This window comes from Chenopodium quinoa, unplaced genomic scaffold (genome assembly GCF_001683475.1).
Source record: "Chenopodium quinoa cultivar QQ74 unplaced genomic scaffold, ASM168347v1, whole genome shotgun sequence".
NCBI lineage: Eukaryota > Viridiplantae > Streptophyta > Magnoliopsida > Caryophyllales > Amaranthaceae > Chenopodium > Chenopodium quinoa.
The window spans coordinates 10,745,754-10,771,253 of NW_018743292.1; the positions used below are offsets into that span (position 1 = coordinate 10,745,754).

Genomic DNA, 25,500 nt, shown 5'->3' on the forward strand with positions numbered 1-25,500 from the left:
GTCCGTGCCCATCCCTGAACACAACACCAAGCCCTGCATATCCACTCCCAGGAACGTGAGCATCCACGTTTGCTTTAACACATCCAGAAGTAGGACATCGCCACCTCGTAGCACCACTTACAACACCCGTTGAGGAACATGGCTGGAAGACTTCAGCTGCATACAACGAATAATCGTGCACCAACCTGCAAAAACTAGCAGCAAGAGAGACCGGGTTTGGGTTCTCATTAGCATAAACCTTCAGATTGCGGCAACGCCAGGAAGCCCATAGCAGAGCAGCCATAGTACTAAGGTCTGTAGCATTACATTTTCTACGTAACCATATCCAGAAAGTAGAAAAAGATTCTAAAGGAGCATCAACCTAATTAGACTTTAGATCACTGCCAGATAGTCTTTGCAGCCACACATTCCAGAAGAGAATGCATGATGGTTTCCCTCTCAACTCCACAAATCTAACATGAGGCATCCCCTATAATATGTCGATGAACTAATCTGTCTTTAACAGCCATGTTGCCATTTGCCGCACTCCATAAAAAATGCTTAAGTTTGGGCGGACCATGTATATTCCAGATCAACCTCCACACCTCGTCCTCCTCACCCCCATACATCACATTGCCACTACCTTCCTTAGCTAGCCAGTAACCAGAACGGACAGAATGCACCCCATCTTTGCTTCTACACCGGTACATAGAATCTTCTACATATCTGTTTGACAAAGGGACAGAAAGCACACTAGTACAGAGCTCCATATCAGACACATTATTAAGGATCGAAGTATCCCACTCTGAGAAATTCTCAGTCATAAGTTCATTAACAGACATATTCTCATCAAACCCAGCAGGAAAATATGCCCTTCCATCCTTAACTAACCACGGGTCCTTCCAGGCTCTAATATTCACTCCCCTTCCAACCCTTCACTCTAACCCATCTCGAAGTAACACCTTAGCTCCCCAAATGCTCCTCCACGCATAGCTTGGATTGTGACCCCGAAGAGCTTCTAGAACACCCGAATGCTTGAAATATCTTGCTTTCAAAATTTTGTATAGCAAAGAAGAATTATTAGTGTACAGCCGCCAAACTTGCTTTGCTAATAGCGCTTGATTAAAGCATTTCAAGTCTCAAAATCCCATACCACCCTTCGATTTCGGAGTACAAAGTTTTTCCCTCAATCCCCACCAGAAACGGCACAACAAAGAATGGATTTCATCAATAAGACTCTCTGGAATTTTAAAGATGCTCATCATATACGTCGGGATGGCCTGAGCCACTGCTTTAATTAGGATCTCCTTTCCCGGCCTTGACATAAACCACTCCTTCCAACCATTCAATTTCTTCCAAATCCTCTCTTTCAATACTGCAAAAATAGTCTTTTTCGACTTACCAATAATCGTCGGGAGCCCGAAATATTTCTCATGTTTTTCCACTTCCCGAATCCCTAGAGTTTCCACAATCGCATTTCTCCTGTCAATAGGAACACATTTGCTAAAAGCAACCTTTGTCTTACCAAGATTGACTTTCTGACCGGATGCTCTCTCATAAACACTGATAATTTCAGCAATTTTCGAACATTCCTGCTGAGTAGCTTTAGCAAAGAGTACTATCATCCGCAAAAAATAGATGAGACGCTCTAGGAGCCGAATGGCAAATTCTTGCCCCACTAATCTTCTTCTCAAAAGCAGCTTTGGACAATAAGGAAGAAAAAGCATCAGCACATAGAAGAGATAAATAACTGAGCCTGAAACTTCACCATTCACCTTAAAAGAGAAAGAGACACTAGAGATATAGTTCATAACCCGACGAATCCAATTCATCCCAAAACCCAATTTGATCATCACCCTCTCCAGAAACGACCATGCCATCCTATCATACTCCTTGCTCATATCAATTAAGTTTCAGAATCACCGTACCACGTCTACCTTTTCCCCTCCTCTTCATAGAGTGAAAAATTTTCAAATGCAATTAAGGCATTATTAGTAATCAACCGACCCGATACAAAAGCACTTTGATTTATATAAATAATATCATTAAGAAAATACTTGAGTTTGTTTGCTATCGTCTTTGATATTATTTTATAAATCACATTATAACAACTAATCGGTCGATACTCTAACATAAATTTCGGGTTATTACATTTAGGAATAAGTACAATGCATGTTCTATTGATTTCCGAAATGTCAATCAGGCCATTCCACCAATTCTTCACCATAACACAAATATCGGAACAGACAATATGCCAAAATTTCTGAAAAAATAAAGCATGCATACCGGCGATTTATTGGAGTGCATTTGAAATAGCAGTATCCATATCTCCCCCCGCGCCAACTGGAGCTCACTTTCATAATTTTTTATATCACCAAATGAAGAGCTAGCCCACTTTTTGAGTTTCTCCGCACAATTTGCAATACGTAAATGCGGAGCACTCCCTTCACTATCCTGCCAAGCCTTCGATACCACCGAGGAGCATTCATCTTTAGACAACCACAAAGGCTCGAACCGAAATAGTTTGTGCTTCCTTCCCCTCTCATAATAATTAATAGTATCAAGGACAATCGGAGAATGGTCAGAATTATATGACGAACAGCATAGTCAGGAAAAGCCAAACACCAGCTATCACTTCCCATAAACCTATCAAGCCTCTCCCGTACCACCGTACTCTCTGTTCTACCTCTTTGCCATGTAAAAATATTTCCCTTCAAACCTAAATCACGCAAACCACTTTACTCTAATAACTTTTTTTTTTTTTTGAAAGATTACTCTAATAACTTGGTGCAACAGATTATTATTATTTTTTTTAAGTGCATTTGATTAAATAACTAACTTAAAAAAATATATATACAAGTACAAAGTATATACTTTATTGTTTTTTTTTTATAATTACAACACCTTCTTGACTTGTCATTTACGAAAAGTAAACGAACAAATTAAGCTATAAAGATTTGAATCGTAACAACTATTAGAGGTAAAAGTTATTTCAATTAATTTGTCTATTTATCTGGTCTAATATATTTCTTAAAGTATGTGTCAAAGTAGTGTGTTGCGAAATATAAAAATGGAGAAGTATTATAATTTAATCAACAAATAATAATATACATGTTGTCAACAACACAGTAGTATATCTTCCTCAAATGATCAATTTTCCACAGAATCCAAAATCAATCAACAACTCAAGGGTTCATCCCCAAATTAGATCAAAACCCACCAAAAACATTTTTTTGGGGATTAATTATTCTTAATTTGTTGTAGCTCAAAGCCTCATCAATTTTCAGTCTCCTAGCTTAACCTAAACTATATTTGTTAACTAGCAACCTTCACCTAAATCCTGATCAAATTTTTTCGAACCTTCAATACCAACCGGCATGTCAATGAAACTCGTTTGGCTGTTCGACATAAAGTCTTGGCGTCTCCTGAACTAGATTCCTCTGCACAAGTGAGTCTTGGCAAAAGATCATTAAATCCAGAATCCTTCACAGCTTCGGTAAGATTCACAGCCTACATTATAAATCAAGTAGCAGAATATCATAATAATAAACACCAGTGCTTTTGCTCAATCTAAAATTTTGATTTAATTAGAATTCGACAAACTTACCCCATCAAAAGGTTGAACTGCATTATCTTCAATGCCATGCAAGTAATCTGGAAGCCAGATTTTAAAGATCTCACAAGTCATTTCATGAAAATTGGAATCAAAAGAGAAAATATTTTATGATAGTGAAAGGCTCTATAAATAGTTTAATCAAGTACCCGAGTATGCAAGATCCTTAAATATCAATAGACTCCGAGGCATCAGCAAAAGAGAAAAGCTATTGTGGCTGTTCAATGGTACTGTGGATTGTTCAGAATTTTGTGGAATAGCTTCAGATTCAGCTGTACCACCGCATTCAGATAATTTTAGATGAGGAGTGAAATTCATTACCACAGGTGACTTGAGAGACAAGATTGATGCAGCTGGAAAGTAAGCTGGTCCATCTTGATGAGGCTGCATGATAGCGGAAAAATAAGTCAATCTGAACTACTAATGCTTAAATAGTGCATTTTAGGCTTTCTTATAACTGACAAAATAACATATCAAAGCATCTAAAAAAATTGGTGGAAACAAATAAGATATACTTTCTAAAGTGACACTAAGGTTAATCAGGGGGGGTACATTAAGAGTCATTATGCTTAGTTTGTGGCTAACCCATCATTAACTCTGCAATTACTAACCTACCCCATGTATGCCCACTCGAAATCTCAAACTACCACCCACACAGGTTCACTGCCCTCTGATAGGCTCCGACAGCCAGCCCAACCACCCACTCCACCACCTGACCCACTACCCCAGTTCAACCACCAATTATGTTCTTTAACCTAGTGGAGTGTGTTTTATTTTGTTGCAAGTATTCAGGAGGCAGTCGTTGATATAGGAGTAGGCAGCCAACTTCCATTTACATCAACGGCAGTGGTGCTGGATAAGGTGAAGAGAAGTGAGTGGAAAGAGATGATGAAGGTTAGTACTTAGCTAGAGGTCTGTTGGGTAAGTCAGTAAAATGAATTAATGTTGTTTAGCCATTTAGAAGAGCAACTAGGGCACGTAATGGAATATGATTAGCCAAGGGTTCACGTTAGAAACTAAAAGTTTTTTGTTTCCACCATATGGAAATTTCTAAACTACAAGGCTACCTTACAGAATTTCCCTAGTATCTTTGAGACATAGAATCAACAGCATAAAAAACTTCTAAATTTTTGAAGTTTTAAGAATATGGTAGGGTATCAGGCAACAAAATATAGACAATTAGACACTACCCTCTTTCCTCCCCCTGATTAAAAAATATATATGAAAAAAGAAAAGAGGGGAAAAGGAAAGGGAACAGGACAAGAAAAGCAAGTTTCACATAGTTGAAAATGTCAAAAGATCTTCAAGGTAGTAAGAGGAGATGAAACATAAAAAATCAGCAGAAGAAAATATAGACTCAGGATTGAACCATTATGCCTTGATCAGGCTGGTATTCATTGATGAGAACATGATTAGGGGCGGCGGGAAAAATTCCAAGCTCTTCATGTATCCTTTGTGTTATCTTGGTCAGCCAAGGAGGCACTGTAAAAGTATACGAGCAGTCAAATTTTAGAAGGTCTAAAATAATTTCCAAAATTTAAATTTATACTACTAGAGGCTGGAGCAAGAGAAAGCAAAATTCATGCATTTTGTTCTAAAAACAAAATAATGGATCTTCACTCAATAACTAGGTGGGAAAAAAAAAAAAAACAAAAAAAAAAAAAAGAATCTTATCTCAATAACTAGGAGCAAGAGTTCTTTTTTTCCATTTTTTTTTTGTGTTTTGCAGCTTATGAAGGTCCAAAAGATGAATTTGGCCCAGGAGTTGGACCTTGAATATCATATGAATTGCAAGTAAAATGGTTCCAAACCCAAAATTGAAATGCATATGACTTACAGTCTTGACTAATAAGACCCTTCTCATGAACTACACCCCCTGTAGAAGAAGATCAACAAAACAGATTTAGCTACCATATTATGTTGTGCAAGAGCGCAAGTGTGCGTCATATGTGCAAGATGCTATCTTTCAGTACCCCAATTCTGTAACCTCCGATTTTTAAGTGTTTTCCACTTTGAAATAGGTGCTTGATAGATCTATGAACACAAGGAGATGGAAAAAGTTAGATGTGTACCCAATGTTAACCAAACATTATATTAAAAAGTAACAAAGAAAATGGAAATATTACATGATTTAAAAGCTGTGTTTGTTCAGAATCGTTAATGAATTCAGGGATGTATATCACTGTGGGAACAGAGCCAACTACAAAGCCATGCAACTTCTCATCCATTTCCATTACTGCTCATCCAGAAAAACACTAATACAATTAGTCTAAATAAAAGCCAATAACACAAAATAACATGAATATCTACAATGAAAACCAACAAGCCAAAGTAACTCTTGCAGTCCTCTTTATTATATTAATTGGCTGCCTACCTAATCCCCCTCCCTTTTCTGCTGCTGGCTAATCTGAAAAGGGTATTTTGCACTTGTACTGGTGTTTATCTCAGGGGTGGGGAGGACTTGATGTTCATAGTGTGGCAAAATACATAAGTAGCGAAAAAAAATAATGAAAGGGATAAGAGATGAGCTACAATTTTACAGATTTTACGCTACAATCAAGTAAAAGAAGCTCCTACAATAACTCTTTGAAAATGTCTAATAGGCTCAACTCATTGTTACACGAATACACCAAGTTATTGTCTTATAGGCTCAAGTTATTCTATCATGTAAAAAATAAACACCCAATGTAAAGCTTGAATTACCAAAATACCAACACCACAGCACTCTCTATACAAAAGTACAAGAAAACACCAATTGTGGGTTCTTCAATTACCTTAATTAAACAAGTAACCTATCATTACAATCACTCATGTTCAATTCTGACTGAAGAGGATTCAAAAAACTGTTCATTGTTATTTATCAATGATCCCAGGATAAATTACCAGTATTTTGAAGATGACCCAGCAGCCAAAATCACACATTTACCATAAACAGTGCATAAAAAAGCCATTAAAAAAATAAAAGATTGAAAATTTACTAATCTTTCAGTCAAGCAATTCATCAAACAGGTTGTATGTCAGAGTATAAAGAGTTCTAAACTTCTAATATCACCAAACTCGCAAATTTTTTGAAATTGTGGGAGTTTGCCACAAAATTAGAAAGGATACCATAAAAATGGGTTTGAATTCGCACAGTTGTTGCAAATTTATTTGTTAATTATAAGATGTTGGTACATTTGATGATTTCTTTTTAAATAAATTTCAAGTAAAGGAAGATTTTTGGAACTCACCAGGCTATCGAAGTAAGCAACGATGAATCTCCGTTAGCAATCGCACCGGAAAAAGTAAGGAGGTGTACAAGAAAATTGCCCAAGTAGAAAGTAGGAAATTACGTTTACCTTAAGATTTGTTTAGGGAGTTATGTTTTGTATATTTGGGAAAATCCAGTCTATCTAGTATGAAAAATGGGTTTTTATTTTTTTTAATTTGGGAGTTTGGGGTTCTTGAATGGATTTAACTAGATAGCTTGAATAAATTGGTTTATGGTTCTTGATTAAATCAATTTGAAGGTTTAGGATCATAATTGATTTTTAATTTATATGCTTGAACACGAGGCATGTTGACATGACACGTGAGCCTACACGCTCATCTTAATTATTTGTTTTGCCTCGACACGTGTAATCGTTAGACTGTCATGGAAAATATGTTGATCACATTTCTTGTCGGTCTTTTGCTATTCTAAAGATTTTGCTAATGCATTCTTGCCTTATAAAAAATAAATAAATTTATATTCATTTTATAAAGCATAGATAGTGCTTCCTTTACCCCTTTTTGTTTGTCCAATTTGAGCGAAGTCACTATTTTAATTTTTGGTTAGAAAGAGATGTTCAAGGTTATCTTAACAATTTGCAATACAAATTAAGTTCACTATAGTAGTTGTAAGACTCCTTGGAAAAAAAAAAAAAAAAAACTTAGGACAAACATTAAGAGACAAAGAGTAATCAGTACTTTCACCATCTTCAAACATAGGTCACTTAATTCTTCATTACAGATTATCTTATTTTTTATGTCCATCTCTAAATCTCTTATACATTTTTTTTTGGACAGGAAATATCTTATACATTTAACTCCCATGTCTTCTATTTATATAAAACACAAATGGGACTTTTACTTTAAGACACTTTTAAAGTCCTTGGCACTCTTTCAAAATGATCACGTCTCGGAAGAATACAAGAACATATTCAATTTTGAAATTACAATTTCCTTGTTTAATAATACTCCGTATAATTCTTAGCTCAACGAAAATCAACACGAATATATATTACAAGTATATAAAAAATCATAAAATTGTATAGATACCTTATTGGTACATGTTTAGCTGATGTGCTTCCTTTCATCATACTTCTAAATAACACTACTATTTACACATTATTATGGCCCGAAAATATAAACCATGTTTGACCATCTAATCTCTTATGGCTTTACAACCTACACAATTAAGAACTAAACAATTGAAACAATTAAGGATCAAGCTTTTGAACTAAAAAGAAAAGGCAGAGCACCCTGTACAAACCAAACTAAGGAAGAATTAGATAATAAGTTAGACACAGGCACAAGGCTATTTATGGTCGTATCAGCATATACTCTAGATTCACTTCTAAGCACATTCAATCCGGAATACGACTTCAATTCCACTTGTAAGCATCTTTTATCATTAACCTTCAATAATCCCTAGATAATAAGTTAGCCTAGCAATTAGCTTTCTTGACACTGGAGATTTGACTTTTCCAAGGTTCACCCTGTCATATACATCCTCTGGTGGGTTGAGTGCAATTGATTAAATAACCTTATGTTTATCAGGGCCTATACGGCGGCACCTGACTTCCATCTGAACAACAAACAAAATGAAGAAATTACAACAAATGAGTGGCAGAAGCTTATGAATACATGACAAATTTAAATCAAAGGCTGTGAACTAATATCAAAGATATGGTATAAAAGCTCAGGATTATACCAAAATATCCAGGTGCAGGAATACTGCCAGAGCTGATTCCAACAGTAGGCCAAAACTGTCTGGGTGCAGGAGGTCCATCAGGATAGCTTCCAGCAGTAGGCCTAAACTGTCCAGGTATACTGCCAGGGCCAATTCCAGCAGTAGGTCTATATTGTCCAGGTGTACTGCCAGGCCCGATACAAGCAGAAGGCCACTGTCCAGGTGTAGGAGTACTGCCAAGGCCGATTCCTCCAGCAGGTCTAAATTGTACAGGTGCATGAGTATCACCAGGGTCGAAACCAACATAAGGTCTAAACTGTCCAGGTGCAGCGGTACTCCGATTCCAGAAGTAGGTCTAAACTGTGGTACAGGAGTACCACTGGGGCAAATTCCACCAGTAGGTTTAAACTCACCTGTTCCCCAATAGGGAGTGACACCATAGCTGCCACCACTAGGGCCACCAAAATGGGCACTTGGCCCATTTACAGTAGGCATTTGTCCAGGATGCAATGCAGTGAGTCCATTGGGTCCATCATGGGCTACATGTCCAAATGTATAAGGTCTATGTTGCCCCGATGGTTGCAGACTTGGCAGTGGTGGATTCATGGATGTTATGGGATAATTGGGTGGTGGATTAGGAGACTCGAGAGTTTGTGGTCTAAGGTGCTTTGCTTGTTGTGGCAACACTGAGGAAGAGGAGGGGATGGAAAAGTACTTCTCACCACACGACTCTGCTACAATTTCAGAAAAGGCTGGGGAGAGAATTTTTTCGGCCTTTTTTACCGACTGAGTTGAATTGTTTTCTACTATATTCTTTTCAATATTTGCAGAAAAGGTATTTTTAAGATCCTCTTTTCTTTCATTAGCTAACTTTTGTTCAGCTCCTGCAGTGGTAGTCTTCAATTGTACATCAATGCCACCAGGGCAGATTCCGGCAGTAGGTGTGATTTGCTGAGTCTCCCTATAGGGAGTGGGAGTGGCACTAGCACCATAACTATTGTCAGGGAAACCAGATTGGGTACTTGACACATATACAGCAGGCAATGTAACAGGATGTGACACGGGGAGTTCATCAGGCTTAACATGGGCTTGATGTCCAGATGTACAAGGCCCAGGTTGTGGCCACTGTCTATTAGGAAGAACAGGAGATTCAAAAGCCCCTGCTTTGAGGCGCTTTTCTTGTGGCAGCACAAAGGAAGGGGAGGGGCTGGAAGTGCGCTTCTTCCCACTAAACAATTCTGATGAAGTGTCAGCAGTGTCAGCAGGATGCAAAAGATTCATTTTTCCCTTCTTTCTGAGCTTAGTTGAACCAATTTTTACCATATCCACTTCCAAATTTACGGAAATGTCATCTTTTAACCCTTCTTCCGTAGTTACCATCTGTTCCACTTCAGTGGTGGAAGTATTCAGTTCTGCAATCTGCTTTTCCAGCTCTTCAATTCGCAATTCAAGGGAAACATCTGTGAATTCTGACTCAAGCGCAAAATCATTGATGTATTTCAGTACATCTTGCAGGTGACGCATCTCAAAGCGAGCAGATTCAATCTGCAAACATATTACTATGAATATACTTAATTTGAAAAGAACAAAACATCTGGGAGACAATACAAACTCCAAGAAAAACATCACCCTGCGAGGAAGGGAGGGGTTGAAAAACAAAATCAGAATTATAATGGGCAATCTAACATGTACAAGCAACAAAAACAATACCATGGATGTTGGCATGAAACTTTCTTCACAAAAATAAAATATCATTACCATTAGACCCATTAATTACCCCAAATGGACCATTCTCTTAGTTCTATATTAGTATTTGGCATTTTCCTTGTTCCTCCTTGAAACACATGCACACATCTCCATCTATACATAGTACACAAGTATTAACTAACAATACTATTAAGAGCACAGATCAGATAATCTGTAAGGAGATCATACACAAAGAGAACAACTTTTTATTCTTTTTACTAATTTAATTCCCCTTGTCTCATTCCCTAATTAAATAGTCCCCTACCAATCTCACTTAACATCACATAGAGTGACATATGACATGACCATGCCATCCAAGATTTCTAGTCTTCTTATACTCTCATTGACTAATTCTATAACATAGGACATACCACAGCTTAGCAGGTGTATCTGAACCTTTAATGCGGTTTGATCATCTTCAACAAGATATTTGAATTCTAAAAACTCTCCCTTTGTTATCTCAGGCCCATAAGCTTGACATCCTTGTCAAGCCCTACCTCTACCACACCACCATTGAATTTCAATCCGAACACCATTGTTGAATAAAAAAACAGATGAAGAAGAAGAATATCAAATCCAACATCATCAATTTCATCTAGAATAAAGAAGAGACTACACCAAAGTTAGACTTCCCCTCATATATCTCCCCAAGTAGATTCAGATAATTATTGAAATGAAGGCTCTTTTCATACATCTCTCTTTTTTGGGGGCTTTTTTTATTCTATGCCCTCAACAGCAATTTAGCAATAGTTCAAGCTTTTACTTGAGTCATTGATAAGTGTGGTAGGGGCAAAGGATACTTCAGCACTGGTACAGTGTTCGAACATTGTCTCTCTCTCTCTAAAAAATGCACAATGCAATAAGACGATTGGTTATCCAAAACAAGCCTGAGACTTTTTCATATTTGGCAATTAATTAGCCATGGTTGAAAATCAAAGAGGTGTTAGAGGATCAAATCAACCTCTCATGATTGATAGCAAGTTTGTATACTGTGTGCCGTGTCAGATCCGATTGAAAAGTGAAATGGCCCCTAGAGCACAATTGTAAGCATTATACAAAGGGGCATGAGAATTACCTTTGCTGCATGAGAATTGTTTCTTTCCTTCCGGAACTTCACTGATTTTTCCTTGGTGAACTTAAGGTGATCTTTTAGAAGGGGAGCTAGCGGGAAATAAGATTCCATCATAAAAGTACAGATGTACTTGACTGCCTGAAGTCGTCGGTCCTCCTTGACAAGAGATTTGATAAGGCCTGTTCAAAGTAATCCAAGAAAGAACAGCTTACAGCAAAATTACCTTAGGATAGTAGCAGAAAACAACTAGTGTAAAGGATCAACTATCCCAAATTAAGCAAACTTTATGAAAGAAACAGATAAATAAGGTAATCAACTAGAACATCAACAAAATATCACTCAATCCTTGAGATGCTTTATGTGAAAAGTGAGGAGGAGAGGCCCACAAGAGAGTCAGCACAAACAATAGGATTTTGGAGAAAAGGAGGGGGGGGGAGGAATAGAATTTTTAACACCCAAACCTCCACATAGAAAAACGTATACATAGAGCAAATGAGGCACTTAGAGTTAAAGATAACTATATGATAGTATAATATGACAATTTTACCAAAGACCCAAATTAGAAATTCCACCTCTATCTAATAGCAATGTTTTTTTTTTTTTTTTATATATATTTTTTATTTGAGGAATTTAATAGCAAGGCATTATCACAACCATGAATTGAACAGCCAAAACCATACGTGGCATGTCCTATTATACACTTCCCCAAAATCATACTCACTTTCCACCCTTAGCCCTTTTTTATTCACCATTAACAATTTCTCTATTAATTTAAAGTTTAAACCTCTATTGTCACATATCGTGCAATATCACATTGGAGGGAAAACACAATATTAAACAGGAGAGTGGAAACGCAGTAGATTTGTGAGAATAGAGGGTTAAAATAAGAGGAAAAGTCTTGCAGAAACAAAAGGCTCATAGGCTGAAAGGAAGTGGGCATGTGATGATGACAATTAACGTAGAGATGGAAAGCTAATCCTTTCCCCTTTATATCTCATAAATCGACAAAATTAAATTGCTAGATGTGTAAAACGCATTTTCATTATATATGCACCCTTCAGCAAGAGACAAGCTGACAATGTAGAGGAAAAAAACTAGGTAAATATTGTTCTATTAGACATATAAGAAACACTCAATATATAGTTAAACAAGATGATTCATGTGAAATTAAGGAATCATTCTCTAGTAACTAGAGCTCTAGAAGTCTTTTTATGTGTCCCAATAGAGGAGAAATACCTGAAATTCTTTTTTCCAATCCCAGTGTACGGCACAAGTATGGATTTTGCTCAGGCCGGAAGACCAAGTGCCCACCATAACATTTTTTGAATAGTCGAAAAAGTTCATCTTCATTAAATAAACTGGCTATCTCGTATGTGGCTAGAAATTGCAGAAAGCCATAAACTTCCAAAAGTTTATACCCTTTCTTAGCCAAAGTTTGTTTCCATATATAAGCAAACTGTTTTGCTTGCTTTCTCAAACCAAGTGTAAATTTTGATGGTGGTTTCACCAACTGCTCTACCTGACCAAGGGAATTGATACTAGGTTGTTGCTTTAGTAGTTTCATCAACTGCTCTAACAAAAATATGCAATTAGCTTTCTCAACTGGTGTTGCCTTCGGTTGGTTGAAAATTTGAACTACATTAAGAAGTAGTTTTGCTGGGTCTGGTGCATATCGAAGTGCACCTAGAATCTTTTCTGGAGAAATAATTTGCTCTATCAGATGTTCTCTTATATATAATCTTAGACCCTTGGCATCCATACGATGGCACAACGAGTGGATCACACTGCAATGATTTATGGAAGATGAAGCAACTGTATCAGTCCCTTGCAATTTATCTGTCTGCTGTTGTCCAGTCGTTAATTCAAGGGGGGCAGTGGCCATATTGCTTCCTAGCCAAACAAATCATGTTGAAAAAACCATTAGCATAAGGTTTGGAAAAAGCATTTGAGAGATGAGAGGTCCAAATATAGAAAATGCACAAGACATTAAAAACTATACAGTACACCCAGATCAATACATAAATAAATACAATAAAAAAATAAACACCCACACACAATGATTTGTTACTTAAAACAAAAAGTCAACATAGAGGTAAAAGTATATATCATTCAAATCCAGTTTGACTAAATCATCCTAGAAGCCTAGGTATCAACATTTCAATAGACCTTGCACATTTCAAGACAGAAACATTAGTGCTTTTATCTAATATCACAGCAAGACCATGACAAATTCACATGGGGTCGCTTGGTTCACTGTAGTGAAAATCAACATTGTGGAAATACCAGGGACGACTCCAAAGGTATGGAATCAAAACCCCACACCAATCTAATACTATGTAGTTCACTCTATGAATGGATTCTTACTCTATATCCATCTTTAATGTTTTATTGCATATATATATTATAGCTACCCATTTTAACTTTCTCAGCTATGAGCTATATGCACCTGTTTTAATTTTTTTTTTCTTTTTATAAAAAAAATACCGAGATACAAAAGCATCAAGCATAAGCAATTAAGCACCATGATAAATTAGTACTATATCTGATAAACATATTGGATTATGAAGCATGCCATTAGTTAGTGCATTGCATGATAATAATAATAATAATAATAATAATAATAATAATAATAATAATAATAATAATAATAATAATAATAATAATAATAATAATAATAATAATAATAATAATAATAATAATAATAATAATAATAAAAAATAAAAAAAAGGGATAATCAAAATATTCCAAATTTCAAAAGATGCATTAAGAACAACCCAAACATTGATTCATATTAATATAATCTAACACAAGCAGTATGCTTAGATGCATCGAAACAAAAGATGACAAAAGTCATGGGTCCTTCCTACTCACACTAACATTCATTTCCATACTAATATTCGGTGATATTAGAAATAGGAGACAATAAAGCAGAACATATGTCCAACCTCAGCTATAATGTCATGAAATTACTTAGTGCTTTAATCACATGCCTTTTTGACAAATACTTTGTCATTAAGGTTTAACAAGGTTAACACATATTTTCTTTATGATTTAACGAGGTCCAAAACTAACTGTCGTGACATCCTCACAAGAGATGCTAAGACAGTAACAACATTGCTGCAATTTCCAAGGAAAACTAAATTCATGTATCTAATTATCTCAGGCCTAAAAGTTCATTTTATGCGTCAGTTTACAAAAACAACATCATCATAAATCCACAGGTATTATAATACTAGTGAAACCTGATCTAACAACAAGCTTGAGCAACCTCAATATTTCTAGCTCCAATAAGAAGATATAAACACATGGGTAATCAGCTGATACTCTGTACACTAACAGGGTTGATCAGGCCTCCCCCCCCCCCCCCCCCCCCCACAAACCTAAATAAATATTCTCTCTTTACTTTCACCTATTTTTGTTCATGTTGACTTTTAAACTACCCACACACCCCCTCTATGAGCGCTTTTATTTATTTATGTAATGTATGAAAACAAGTGTTATTTTTGTTCATGTTGACTTTTAAACTACCCACACACCCCCTCTATGAGCGCTTTTATTTATTTATGTAATGTATGAAAACAAGTGTTATTTTGTAATATGGTATTGGATGTATCAATGTATATCATCAATATATCAACTTTTAATAATTCCTACTAATATATAATAATAATAAAAAAAAATTGGTCAAAACCATGCATTAGAAAATGTAAAGAGATGAACAATTAGGAATCAATAGAGGAAGTAAGAAAATAGACAAAACTCAAAGTGTGCTGAAAGGCTTTGGGAGTTGGGACCGTAATTGTTATAGTAATAGGTGATATAGATCCTGTGGCATAGCAATGGAACAATAAAGTAAGGCATAGGCAGCATCAAAACCAAAGGTGGGGTTACCATAATATGCTACCAGCTAGTAGTTTGCTTGTTCTTGTCACTAGTCAATGGATAAAGAAAAGGTCACAGGCCTAGTTGTTCAGAAAGATTTGTTTAAAGAGACAGGGTAAAGCCTACTTTGACTCTCAATTAGGTTTAATTCAACCAATTTTCTAGTAAATCCACAATCTGTTATTCATAGTAGGTACTTCCGGAGAGCGTCTTTCAAATAAATCTTTGAACACATAATTTAAACTAATTGGTTAGCCGATATTGAACATCAGAATGCAAAAGGCTAGCAGGACATAAAATCACAGCCACCTTAACACATGTATTGCACAAAATAAAACTATAAAGAATGGGCCTCAAAAGCATTGTATGGTGACAAATGAGAAGTTCACCTTCATTCGCTTTGAACAAGTCCAGTTCCTGATGCAACCGAGGTGCTATCCTATCCTGATCTACTATCTCATAAAGCCTCTGCAATTCATCCTTGTCAACAATTGAACTCAAGCCATATGCAACTATTAACAGTAAGAAGCTTAGCACCACGATACGACTCTCTCCATCTTCTCTCATTTTCTCTTTCCAAAGAAAAAAAACCTTCTTGGCGTTTTTCTTCAAACCTTCATCAACTTTATGTTTTAAAATCATCAATTGCTCCAACAGTAGCACACAGCTACTCCTAACAGCACTTGTTTCATACATCACATCACCATTCTTCAAATGTGGTGAGAAAAACCCAACACAAGCTGCTAATACCAACCTGCCTGGTTCCGAAGATAACCTGAGAGCATCCCTAATCTCTTCTTCCATGAACCTGTGTTCATCGACTCGATCATTCAAAAACATCTGCAAGGCTTTCCCATCTGTCACACATTGCTTAAGAGTAAGACTCTGCAATCCTTCACCAAATCCCAAACTACTGTTTTGTTCAGATTTCTTCTTCATGCCACTGGTTTCACTCAATTGCTCCCTTTTCAATTCCAATTTCGTGCAAGGGTCATTAATTTCATTCTTCTTGCACTCCTGCTCCTGAAAACACTTGCTAATTTTCTTCCCTTTTAACACCAAGGCTTTAATATGCACATCCCTTTGTCTCTCTCCCAACTCCTCTGCCTTGGCGTGCCTACTAATTTCCTTCTCTTTCACTTCCAGTGCTTGAGACTGCTCGTAAATCTTCTTTTCTTTCAAATCTAATGCTTTGCTACGATCACTAATTAACTTCTCTCTCAAAGATAACTCTTCACAGCGCTTGTTTATATGCTCCACTTTCGAATCCAAAGATATTAAACTCTCATGAATATGCTTTTCCTTCAATTCTAGCTCTCCACATTTCTCACTAATTTGTTTATCTTTCAATTTTATCTCTTCAGTATGCTCTATCATTCGCTTCTCTTTCAATTCAAGCTCCTCACAAGCCTCTTCTGTCTGCTTGTATTTCAATTCGATTTGATTCTCTTTCAATTCTAGCTCTCTCAGACGCCCATCTATATGTTTCTCTTTCAATTGCAACCATTTAGACCGCTTATTCAATTGCTTGTCTCTCAACTCTTGTCCCTAGCACTGCTCATCAATCTCCCTCTCCCTTAATTCAACCACTTTGCAACTTTCATCAATCGCCTTCTCCTTCAAGGGCTTCAACTCCACCACACTACACCGCTCATCAATTTCCTTTTCCTTCAACTCCAACTCTCCCAAACGCTCATCTATATGCTTCTCTTTCAACTCCAATCCTTTACAACGCTCATTCAATTGCTGATCCCTCAACTCTTGTGCCTTACAATGCTGATTGATTTCCACCTCCCTCAATTCAACCACACTACACCGCTCACCAATTTTCTTTTCCTTCAACTCCAACTCTCCCAAACGATCATCTATACGTTTCTCTTTCAACTGCAACCCTTTACACTGCTTATTCAATTGCTTCTCTCTCAACTCTTGTCCCTTGCACCGCTCATCAATCTCCCTCTCCCTAGATTCAACTACTTTACAACGTTCATCAATCACCTTCTCCTTCAACTCCGCCACACTACACCTCTCATCAATTTCCTTTTCCTTCAACTTTAACCTTTCCAAACACTCATCTATATGCTTCTCCTTCAACTCCGCCACACTACACCTCTCATCAATCGCCTTCTCCTTCAACTCCGCCACACAACACCTCTCATCAATTTCCTTTTCCTTCAACTTTAACTTTTCCAAACACTCATCTATATGCTTCTCTATCACCTCCAATTCTTCCCTACGCTCCTTCAATTGTTTATCCCTCAACTCTTGTACCTTACAACACTGATTAATTTTCGCCTCCCTCAATTCAACCACACTACAACGCTCACCAATTTTCTTTTCCTTCAACTCCAACTCTCCCAAACGCTCATCTATACGCTTCTCTTTCAACTCCAACTCTTTACATTGCTCATTCAATTGTTTATCCCTCAACTCTTGTGCCTTACAATGCTGCTCGATTTCCGCCTCCCTCAATTCAACCACATTGCACTTCTCATCAATCTCCTTCTCTTTCAACTCCAACCCTTTACCCTGCTCACTCAATTCCTTATCCCTCAACTCCTGCACCCTACAAAGCTCATCAATTTCCTTCTCCCTCAATCCAACCTCTTCAAAACGCTCATCAATTCGCTTCTCCTTCACCACCATCTCCTCCTCCCTCAACTCCGCCACCCGATTTCGCTCCTCAACCTCCTTCTCCCTCCTCTCTACCTCAATACACCTCTTATTAATCCCATTCTCTCCCACCTCCACCGCCTCGCTTCGCTTATCAATCTCCTTCTCCCTCACCTCCACCGCCCGCCACCGCTCCTCCACCCTCTTTTCCCCACACCCTTCCCTCCTCTCTCTCACCTCAACCTCCCTCTCTCTCTTCTCCACCGCAACAGTCCGCTCCTCGATTCGCCTCTCTTTCGCCTCCGCTGCCTTAAACCACTCCTTAACCCGCTTCTTCTCCAACTCCAACACCTGAACTCGCTCCGAATAATCCCTCTCTCTCATCTACAACGCAACACACCCCTCACTCAATGAATTCTCATCAAATTCCAGCTTTTTCTGCCGCAATTGAACCTCTTTCTCCCGATTATCCAATACAATTCGCAGCGAATTTGTTTCTCTCTCCTTCACCTCAAGCTCCCTAATATGGTTTCCCAGAGAATGCTGAACTGACACAAAAAGAGTTCTGGAAAGTTCCCCATTGATCCGAAAGCGCCATAACTGAGTAAACGTGAGATTGAATTGATTGGAAAGTGTCAGTGAGTTGATGAAGAACTGCTCTCGATTTTTTTAGGTCTGCTGATGTTTGCTGCAATGTTACTGCCGCCATTGTTGCTGCTTGATTACTGTTAAACCTTGGAATTATAGTTGCTGAAGTTGCTAAAACCCTAGAAATTTGGTTTCAATTTCATGCATTCGCCGGAAATTGAATTACGATTATGCTAACCGTCGCTCGTAGCTTTTTTTTCATGATCAATTTATTATATATTTATTTTATGATCGATTATTGATTTGATAGATTTTTCAGTTTCAGCAGCAATTATTGATTTATCGTAGAGTACATAGTAATAACAATAATTTTTGTATGAGTCAAAAAAAAAAAAATTAAATTTTGTAAAATATAAATAAATAAAAAGAAGAAAAGGCCTTTGGGCCTAAAGTAATAGAGCCCACTTTATACTGCCTAGTTGTAGGGGTGCTCATTAAATCCGGAAAAATCAAAACCCGGCCCGAATTGAAAAACCGAACCAAACCGAAATAATATGGTTAGGTTTATTCTCTTCGTTTTATTTTTACCGAATTTAAATTATTTTGGAGAAATTACAAAAAATAATACAACCTTTGGCCCGTTCTTTTTTATAATACGACCTTTGGATTATACATTAATATTACAACATTTGGGGTGTTCATTTTAAACAGGCAAAAACCGGTTGGTAACCTGTAAAATTACAGGTTACCAACCGGTTTTTGCCTGTTTAAAATAAACACCCCAAAGGTTGTAATATTAATTATCGTATAATTCAAAAGTTGTATTATTAAAAAAGAACGGGCCAAAGGTTGTACTACTTTCATTTCAAGTTAGTTGCAACTTTGAGCTTAACACGGATTTTAAGACAAAATTTCATAATGGTTGATTATGAATTAGAGAATAGTAAATTAAGGGTAGGAGAGAGAAAGAGAAGGCATTTAATAAAAAGGAAAAAAAATTGAAAGTTGCAACTAATGTGTAGCAACCCTTTTTGACAAAAGTTGCAACTAATATGTAACGGATGTAGTATTATTTTTTGCAATTTTTTCCAATTATTTTTCTGAACTTAAATTAAGGGTATTTTGATTTTTACCACCTTTAAATAACCAAATAATTGAATTTACCACCTCCAAAAAAAAAAAGATTTACTTTACCACCACCAAAATTTCCAAAAAATCGATTTTACCACCAACTACCAGATTCCGTCCATGAATCCGTTAGTAGGGCCCACATTTTTGACGTTTCTTCTTCATCTTCCCCGATCTTCCATGTCAACCAACCAGCAACGAAATCAACTACCTCGGTTGGTCGGAATTTCGTGTGGGTTTCGCGTCTGGGTGGTGGTGGTTTCGAGTCGCGATGGTTTCGCGTTTGGCTGGCGTGGTTTCTGGTGGGTGGTGGTGGTTTTGAGTCGGGGTGGTTTCGCTTCTGGGTGGCGGTTGTTTCTGGTCGTGAAACGCTAAACATCGCCCGCCGCCACGGTGGCGGCGCCTGGCCAAGACGCCACCGCCACGGTGGCGGCGCCTGGGCAAGACGCCGTAGCCACGGTGGCGGCGTCCACTGAAGACGCCGCCACCGTGGCTACGGCGTCTTGCCCAGGCGCCGCCACCGTGGCGGTGGCGTCCTGGCCAGGCGCCAGTAGCCTTTTTTTTTTTTTCAAATTTTTTTTAATTTTTTTTTTCAAATTTTTTATTTTTTATTTTGTTTTTTTTTATTTATTTTTTTAAAACTTAACCAATAATATGGCGACACGTGTGCAAGGTAGGCCCCACTAACGGATTTTTGGACGGAATCCGTTAGTTGGAGGTGATTGGTGGTAAAACTGATGTTTAATTTTTTTATGAGGTGGTAAAGTAAATCTTTTTTTTTTGGAGGTGGTAAATTCAATTATTTGGTTATTTGAAGGTGGTAAAAATCAAAATAACCGGTTGGTAACCTGTAAAATTACAGGTTACCAACCGGTTTTTGCCTGTTTAAAATAAACACCCCAAAGGTTGTAATATTAATTATCGTATAATTCAAAAGTTGTATTATTAAAAAAGAACGGGCCAAAGGTTGTACTACTTTCATTTCAAGTTAGTTGCAACTTTGAGCTTAACACGGATTTTAAGACAAAATTTCATAATGGTTGATTATGAATTAGAGAATAGTAAATTAAGGGTAGGAGAGAGAAAGAGAAGGCATTTAATAAAAAGGAAAAAAAATTGAAAGTTGCAACTAATGTGTAGCAACCCTTTTTGACAAAAGTTGCAACTAATATGTAACGGATGTAGTATTATTTTTTGCAATTTTTTCCAATTATTTTTCTGAACTTAAATTAATTATACTAATTTGAATTTATTTAAATTCTCTATTGTATTTGTTCTTTAAATTACTAGTGTTTTTGATTAAAAAAAAGAAAATTATTTTTACTGAACTAAACTTATTTTTGCTAAACTGAACTTATTTATACTAAATATTAAGGTGAAGAGAATGTAGCCTCAGAGTCGGATTTTTGAAACATATAAAACCTGAACCGGCTGAAAATTTATTAATTCACCCAAGTTTTTCTTATTTCCCTTTTCATTTCACTTTTCAACCTTTGACCTACAATCTTTTTGTTTTTTTTTAAAGATGTTATTTTCAATTGTATTACTATCAAGGATTTAAGATAATACAAGTTAAATGTTTTAAGGCCTTTTTATTTTAGAATATTTTTCTAATTTAATTATTATTTTTTTTATTTTTTTGTTTTGTGGCTTAATTTAGAAATTTGCAGACTGAAAAACCTGATACCTAAATTAGCAAGTACTGCAATTTTAGATACAGTTACTTGAAATAACACCTCTATCGATTGTATAAACAAACAAGTCAATAACCTTGTTTTGGTATTGAGCATCTTGGGCCTAAATGTAAGGGTTTTAAACTAAATCTAAACTAAGGTTATGTTTTATTCGGCTTATTTTGTCAATATATTCATACTACTACTTCTGTGTTTTTTCTATTTTATCTATATTTCTCATGTTAAGATAGTAGACAATATCGTTGCCCATCTCGTATCTCGATGGGATACAAACGGTTGTGAAGAGAACAGGATCTTATACATTGAAATTATAAGCTGAATAATTTTATTTTTTTTTACCTAAATCTTCAAATGTAAACTAGGTATGTAACCAAACTTCTTCAAATGTCGTGTATTGTGTAACAATAAGTTTTCACTAAAGACTAAATTTATGCCTAATCTAAAATGTACACCTTCAGATTTTCATGCTAACTAAAACAATTATAGACATGTGTGAAGATCATAGATTCATAGACACAATTATTTTCTGTTGCAGAAATACACAGATCAGAGCGAGCATCAAATTTACCATCTATGTTCATCAAAACAAAGCTCGAACAGGCCAGTTTAAGGCGCTACTTGGTGTTGTGATTGTTCCCACTCGATGCTTTTAAACTGTTTTGGACTTGCTACAGAATCACAGGAGCTTGCACTGCGTTTATTATTCTGTTTTTCTGAAGCAACCTTCCTAAATTCTTTCTTCTTTAACAATTTTTTGATGCGCGATAAAAGGGAATCAGGTGGGATTTTCGACTCGAGCTTAAAAGTTGCAATGCAGCTAGTAACATCTCCAAGAACGGTTAACTCCATGTTTTCAGCTTCATACTGTAAACAAAAGGCCAAAATTATATGATAAACGTCTATAAAAACCTGAAACACCAAACAAAATACGAGTACCAAATATATATAGCTAGATCCTGACCAGTGAGCAGGCCAAAAAAAGAGTTTTTACATAATTCAAAGCATCAACTATGTTATGTTACATTCTGAAACATTAGACAGTAGAAAAGAAAAGGAAATGCAGGACACACAGAGACTTTAGAATATCATTTCGACTAATGCTGCAAGAAAGTGATGTAAGAAGCAAAAGTTACTAAACTAAATGAGGTTCTACTAGAATGCAAGTCAGATATACATGTTTGGTGCATGCCCCAAGCCCTTAATCAGGCAACAATTATGACAGAAACAGAATAGCAATGAAAAATTTAACAAATGATGCAATAACATGAACTCTGATCTAATTGTCCTCTTATTCTTTAAGTATATAAAATATGGTGTAATCATGACTTAGTCCCATCACATATGCCATAATGTATTGATAGAATCGTGCAAAAAATTTACCTCAAATTTAAAAGCTCCCTCTTTCCGTTTCTCATTCACTCTTTTACGAGACATGTCCAAGTAACATTCAAGTAGAGGCACTGGCGGAAATAGATGTTCCAGCTTAAAAACACAGATGCACTTGACTGCTGTAAGCAACTTATTTCTTTCAATATAAGAATGGATTAATCCTGTTCAATTTAAAAGGGAAAAAAAGGTGAACTGTAAGAATATGTATTTAGGTAAATACTTATTTGTATAGAACAACAAATAAGTACCATATATAGATGTACAGCAGTACAAGTAATGCTAATAGAAAGGGAAGCTAAGCCAAAACAGATTAAAAACATGTACTCGGACATTCAACTAGTAATCCTATATGAAATTATAGCCACACAATGAAAGGAACTCAACTTGTTATCCTACATGAAATCCACAGCCAAATAATGAAAGGAACGTTCTTAAAGATCGACTAGTAAGCTAAGCAGTATTAGTAAGTAGGCTGTAATATACTCCGTAAATTTTTTAAAGAGTGATTCATTTGAATTAAGAAACAAAGTACAGTAACAATCTAAATGCCTGCCTACTTCAGGATGAACAAATTCTACAAGTCAAATAGGATATGGACAAGCAACAACATAACATCTCACAATGATTCCTCCAGGACATCTACACTAATACCTCTGCTTTACAAATGGATCGAGACCAAGGCCGACATTCCTTAGTATAAAAAAGAGAGAGACATGCATGTTTTCTTAAGACTGAGCTGCAGCTGGATTGTACTACAGAAAAATTCAAAATGACAGAACTACAGCTTTAAGGAGGCCTTCTCTGGAGAGAAGCTATCACTGTAATTATATAGACTTTTTGATATCCTACCCTATATTTCTGATATACAAACATAGTATTCTTTTTCCATGCTTTCTAATGTCTTCATTCATCACATAATTAACCAACTGAAGACACGAAAAATGCTAAACAAAAAGACAGAACATAGTAAACATAGATCAATGTATGCTGCCTTAATTTGCAGAAGTGCAGGTGTTTACAAGCATTTTATTGTATCAAGTTAGCAACATACATGACACTCTGGTATTACTCTGTAGTTAAGAGCAAATTTGTATGCGAATCCATCAAATCAAATAATAATAATAATCTTATAAAGGCTTATTGCAAAAATCTTCCCCTGTTACTATTTTGATTCAAGTAGTACAAGTTATATGGAGGTTCTCACAAGTTAAATTCTTATTTCTAAGGAGTATCAATTAATGCTAGGTTCACTAAATTGAGTTCATGAGTTGTTAATTCTCAACAAAGCGTGGATGTCAACTAGATTAGCTTAGGTAATATAATGTGATACCAGGAATTAAATCCTGTTCATTCTATTATTTGCGCTTCAAAGAATACAAAATTCCCAACAAAGTAGAATTACAAATTGTCAATTTAGCAAGTTTATTTACATAGAAAATAATGAAGATACATACCTGGAATGTTATCCGAAAGCCCCAATGCACTGCATAAACCCGCTTGCTGCTCATGCCGATAAACCTTAGGTCCACCATACAATGAACCAAACATGGAAAGCAGATCATTTGCATCAAAACAATCTGCTAACTTGAATGCAGCTACAAACTGCAAAAACCCGAAATTATCTGTTGGAGTTTTGCCCTTGGCAGCCTTAAGAGTAATAGCTAAATCCCTTGCTTCCTCTTTAACATTATCCATAAATGGAGGTGATAGTTTCATCAACTGCTCCGACAGCAGTATGCAACTATCTTTATAAATTGTGGTCGTATCCTTATCTGAGAAATTTCGGTGGAACACTCGAGTGATTTGGATAACAAGCTTGCCGGGTCAGGAGAACATCTAAGAGCATCCAATATCTCCTCAGGTGATATACCATTCGCTTTCATATGATCCATTGAATAAAATTTGGCAAATAATGGATCACTATAAACGGAGTATGAACGAATTCGATCACTAACAATACTTGATAAGGAGGTATCTTTGAGCATGCTACTTGTTGTTGGATTTCTGAATCAGGTAATTCCTGCCTCACATTTGTCAAACTGCTGCTTTCTAAACAAATCAAACAAGAATATCAGTGTTAATTGAAGGTCCTATAAATAGAAAACGATACATTAATAGCAACAAAAGAAGTGAAAATGCTAAATTTTGTGGCAATCAGCTGTCTTAGTTTAGACGAAGCTATCTAATTAAGCTGGTTAATGCATAGGGGTGTTACACTCTTGTGACTAAATCCTGCTTATATTATATTTCCCCTGTTCTTCATGTTCATATTTTCACATTTGTAAATTTATAAAAAGTTGCTATCATAAAAAAATAATTTTAGACTGCTCTAACAAGATCTAACATTCTCATTTATATTTATAATTCACAAATGGTAGTCAAAGTGAAGTTTGTAAATAGCGCTAAAGTCAAATTGTTTTAAGAAAACGAAGTAGTAAATAGTAAAAGCTAAATTGCTCACCACTATGCTTCTCTTCGAACTCTTGTGCTTGACAACCAGAAAGTACGTGATGCTCATCTGGTTGCTCTTCCAATAACCCGCCTAGTTGATCATCGAGCTTATTCTCTTTTAACTCTAGGCCATTGTTGAACTCATTAATTTGACTATCATTCCTCACTATGACTTCTTTAGCCTGCATTGCAAGGAATTGCTCCTCAATTTCCTTTTCCTTCTACTCCATCAGTCTAGACCGCTCATCCATTTGCTTTCGTTCCAACTCCATAGCTTTTGCATCCTCCAACATTTTCTTCTCTTTACCCTCTAACAATCCACTTCGCTCATCAATCTCCTTTTGTTTCAACTCTATAGCTTTTGCACCCTCTAACATTTCCTTCTCTTTCGCCCCTAACACTTGACAACGCT

General features: G+C 36.4%; 4 protein-coding genes across 5 annotated transcripts; all 4 read right to left on the minus strand.

Moving 5' to 3' along the window:
- Positions 1-1,118: 1,118 nt before the first annotated feature.
- On the minus strand, positions 1,119-1,859 carry LOC110735946. The gene has a single exon (XM_021916117.1). It carries the CDS (start codon positions 1,857-1,859, stop codon positions 1,119-1,121), a length of 741 nt encoding a protein of 246 aa, XP_021771809.1.
- Positions 1,860-3,057: 1,198 nt separating this feature from the next.
- LOC110736996 (alpha-ketoglutarate-dependent dioxygenase alkB homolog 6-like) lies at positions 3,058-7,227 on the minus strand. Its single transcript, XM_021917339.1, has 8 exons — positions 6,823-7,227; positions 5,719-5,828; positions 5,566-5,626; positions 5,430-5,468; positions 4,962-5,074; positions 3,742-3,976; positions 3,587-3,633; positions 3,058-3,489 (listed from the first exon to the last, which is right to left on the minus strand). Exons 2-8 carry the CDS (start codon positions 5,824-5,826, stop codon positions 3,313-3,315), a joined length of 780 nt encoding a protein of 259 aa, XP_021773031.1. The 5' UTR covers positions 5,827-5,828; positions 6,823-7,227; the 3' UTR covers positions 3,058-3,312.
- A 637-nt stretch (positions 7,228-7,864) lies between these two features.
- On the minus strand, positions 7,865-16,769 carry LOC110736994. The gene is made up of 5 exons (XM_021917335.1): positions 15,615-16,769; positions 12,580-13,233; positions 11,347-11,522; positions 8,547-10,070; positions 7,865-8,420 (listed from the first exon to the last, which is right to left on the minus strand). The coding sequence occupies exons 1-5, from the start codon at positions 16,600-16,602 to the stop codon at positions 8,370-8,372; spliced, it is 3,393 nt and encodes a 1,130-aa protein (XP_021773027.1). The 5' UTR covers positions 16,603-16,769; the 3' UTR covers positions 7,865-8,369.
- LOC110736995 (DNA ligase 1-like) lies at positions 16,745-19,068 on the minus strand. 2 transcript variants are annotated; one of them, XM_021917338.1, is made up of 2 exons: positions 17,378-19,068; positions 16,745-17,251 (listed from the first exon to the last, which is right to left on the minus strand). In XM_021917338.1, exons 1-2 carry the CDS (start codon positions 18,220-18,222, stop codon positions 16,774-16,776), a joined length of 1,323 nt encoding a protein of 440 aa, XP_021773030.1. In that variant the 5' UTR covers positions 18,223-19,068; the 3' UTR covers positions 16,745-16,773. The 2 variants fall into 2 exon arrangements, with proteins under 2 accessions (XP_021773030.1, XP_021773029.1); XM_021917337.1 differs by having other exon boundaries at positions 16,745-19,065.
- Between the last annotated feature and the right edge of the window lie 6,432 nt (positions 19,069-25,500).

Bases quoted from the DNA above. Each gene is read 5' to 3' on its own strand.
- LOC110735946 (XM_021916117.1), bottom strand. From the start codon at position 1,859: ATGGCATGGTCGTTTCTGGAGAGGGTGATGATCAAATTGGGTTTTGGG.
- LOC110736996 (XM_021917339.1), bottom strand. From the start codon at position 5,826: ATGGAAATGGATGAGAAGTTGCATGGCTTTGTAGTTGGCTCTGTTCCC. The intron at 5,627-5,718 runs GTAATATTTCCA...TTGTGTTCATAG, and splicing joins AAACACAGCTTTTAAATCAT to ATCTATCAAGCACCTATTTC. The intron at 3,490-3,586 runs GTAAGTTTGTCG...TTTATAATGTAG, and splicing joins CAGTTCAACCTTTTGATGGG to GCTGTGAATCTTACCGAAGC.
- LOC110736994 (XM_021917335.1), bottom strand. From the start codon at position 16,602: ATGATAGAGCATACTGAAGAGATAAAATTGAAAGATAAACAAATTAGT. The intron at 13,234-15,614 runs GTGAACTTCTCA...TTGTTTGGCTAG, and splicing joins CTTGTTCAAAGCGAATGAAG to GAAGCAATATGGCCACTGCC. The intron at 8,421-8,546 runs GTATAATCCTGA...TTTGTTGTTCAG, and splicing joins TCCTGCACCTGGATATTTTG to ATGGAAGTCAGGTGCCGCCG.
- LOC110736995 (XM_021917337.1), bottom strand. From the start codon at position 18,222: ATGAGAGAGAGGGATTATTCGGAGCGAGTTCAGGTGTTGGAGTTGGAG.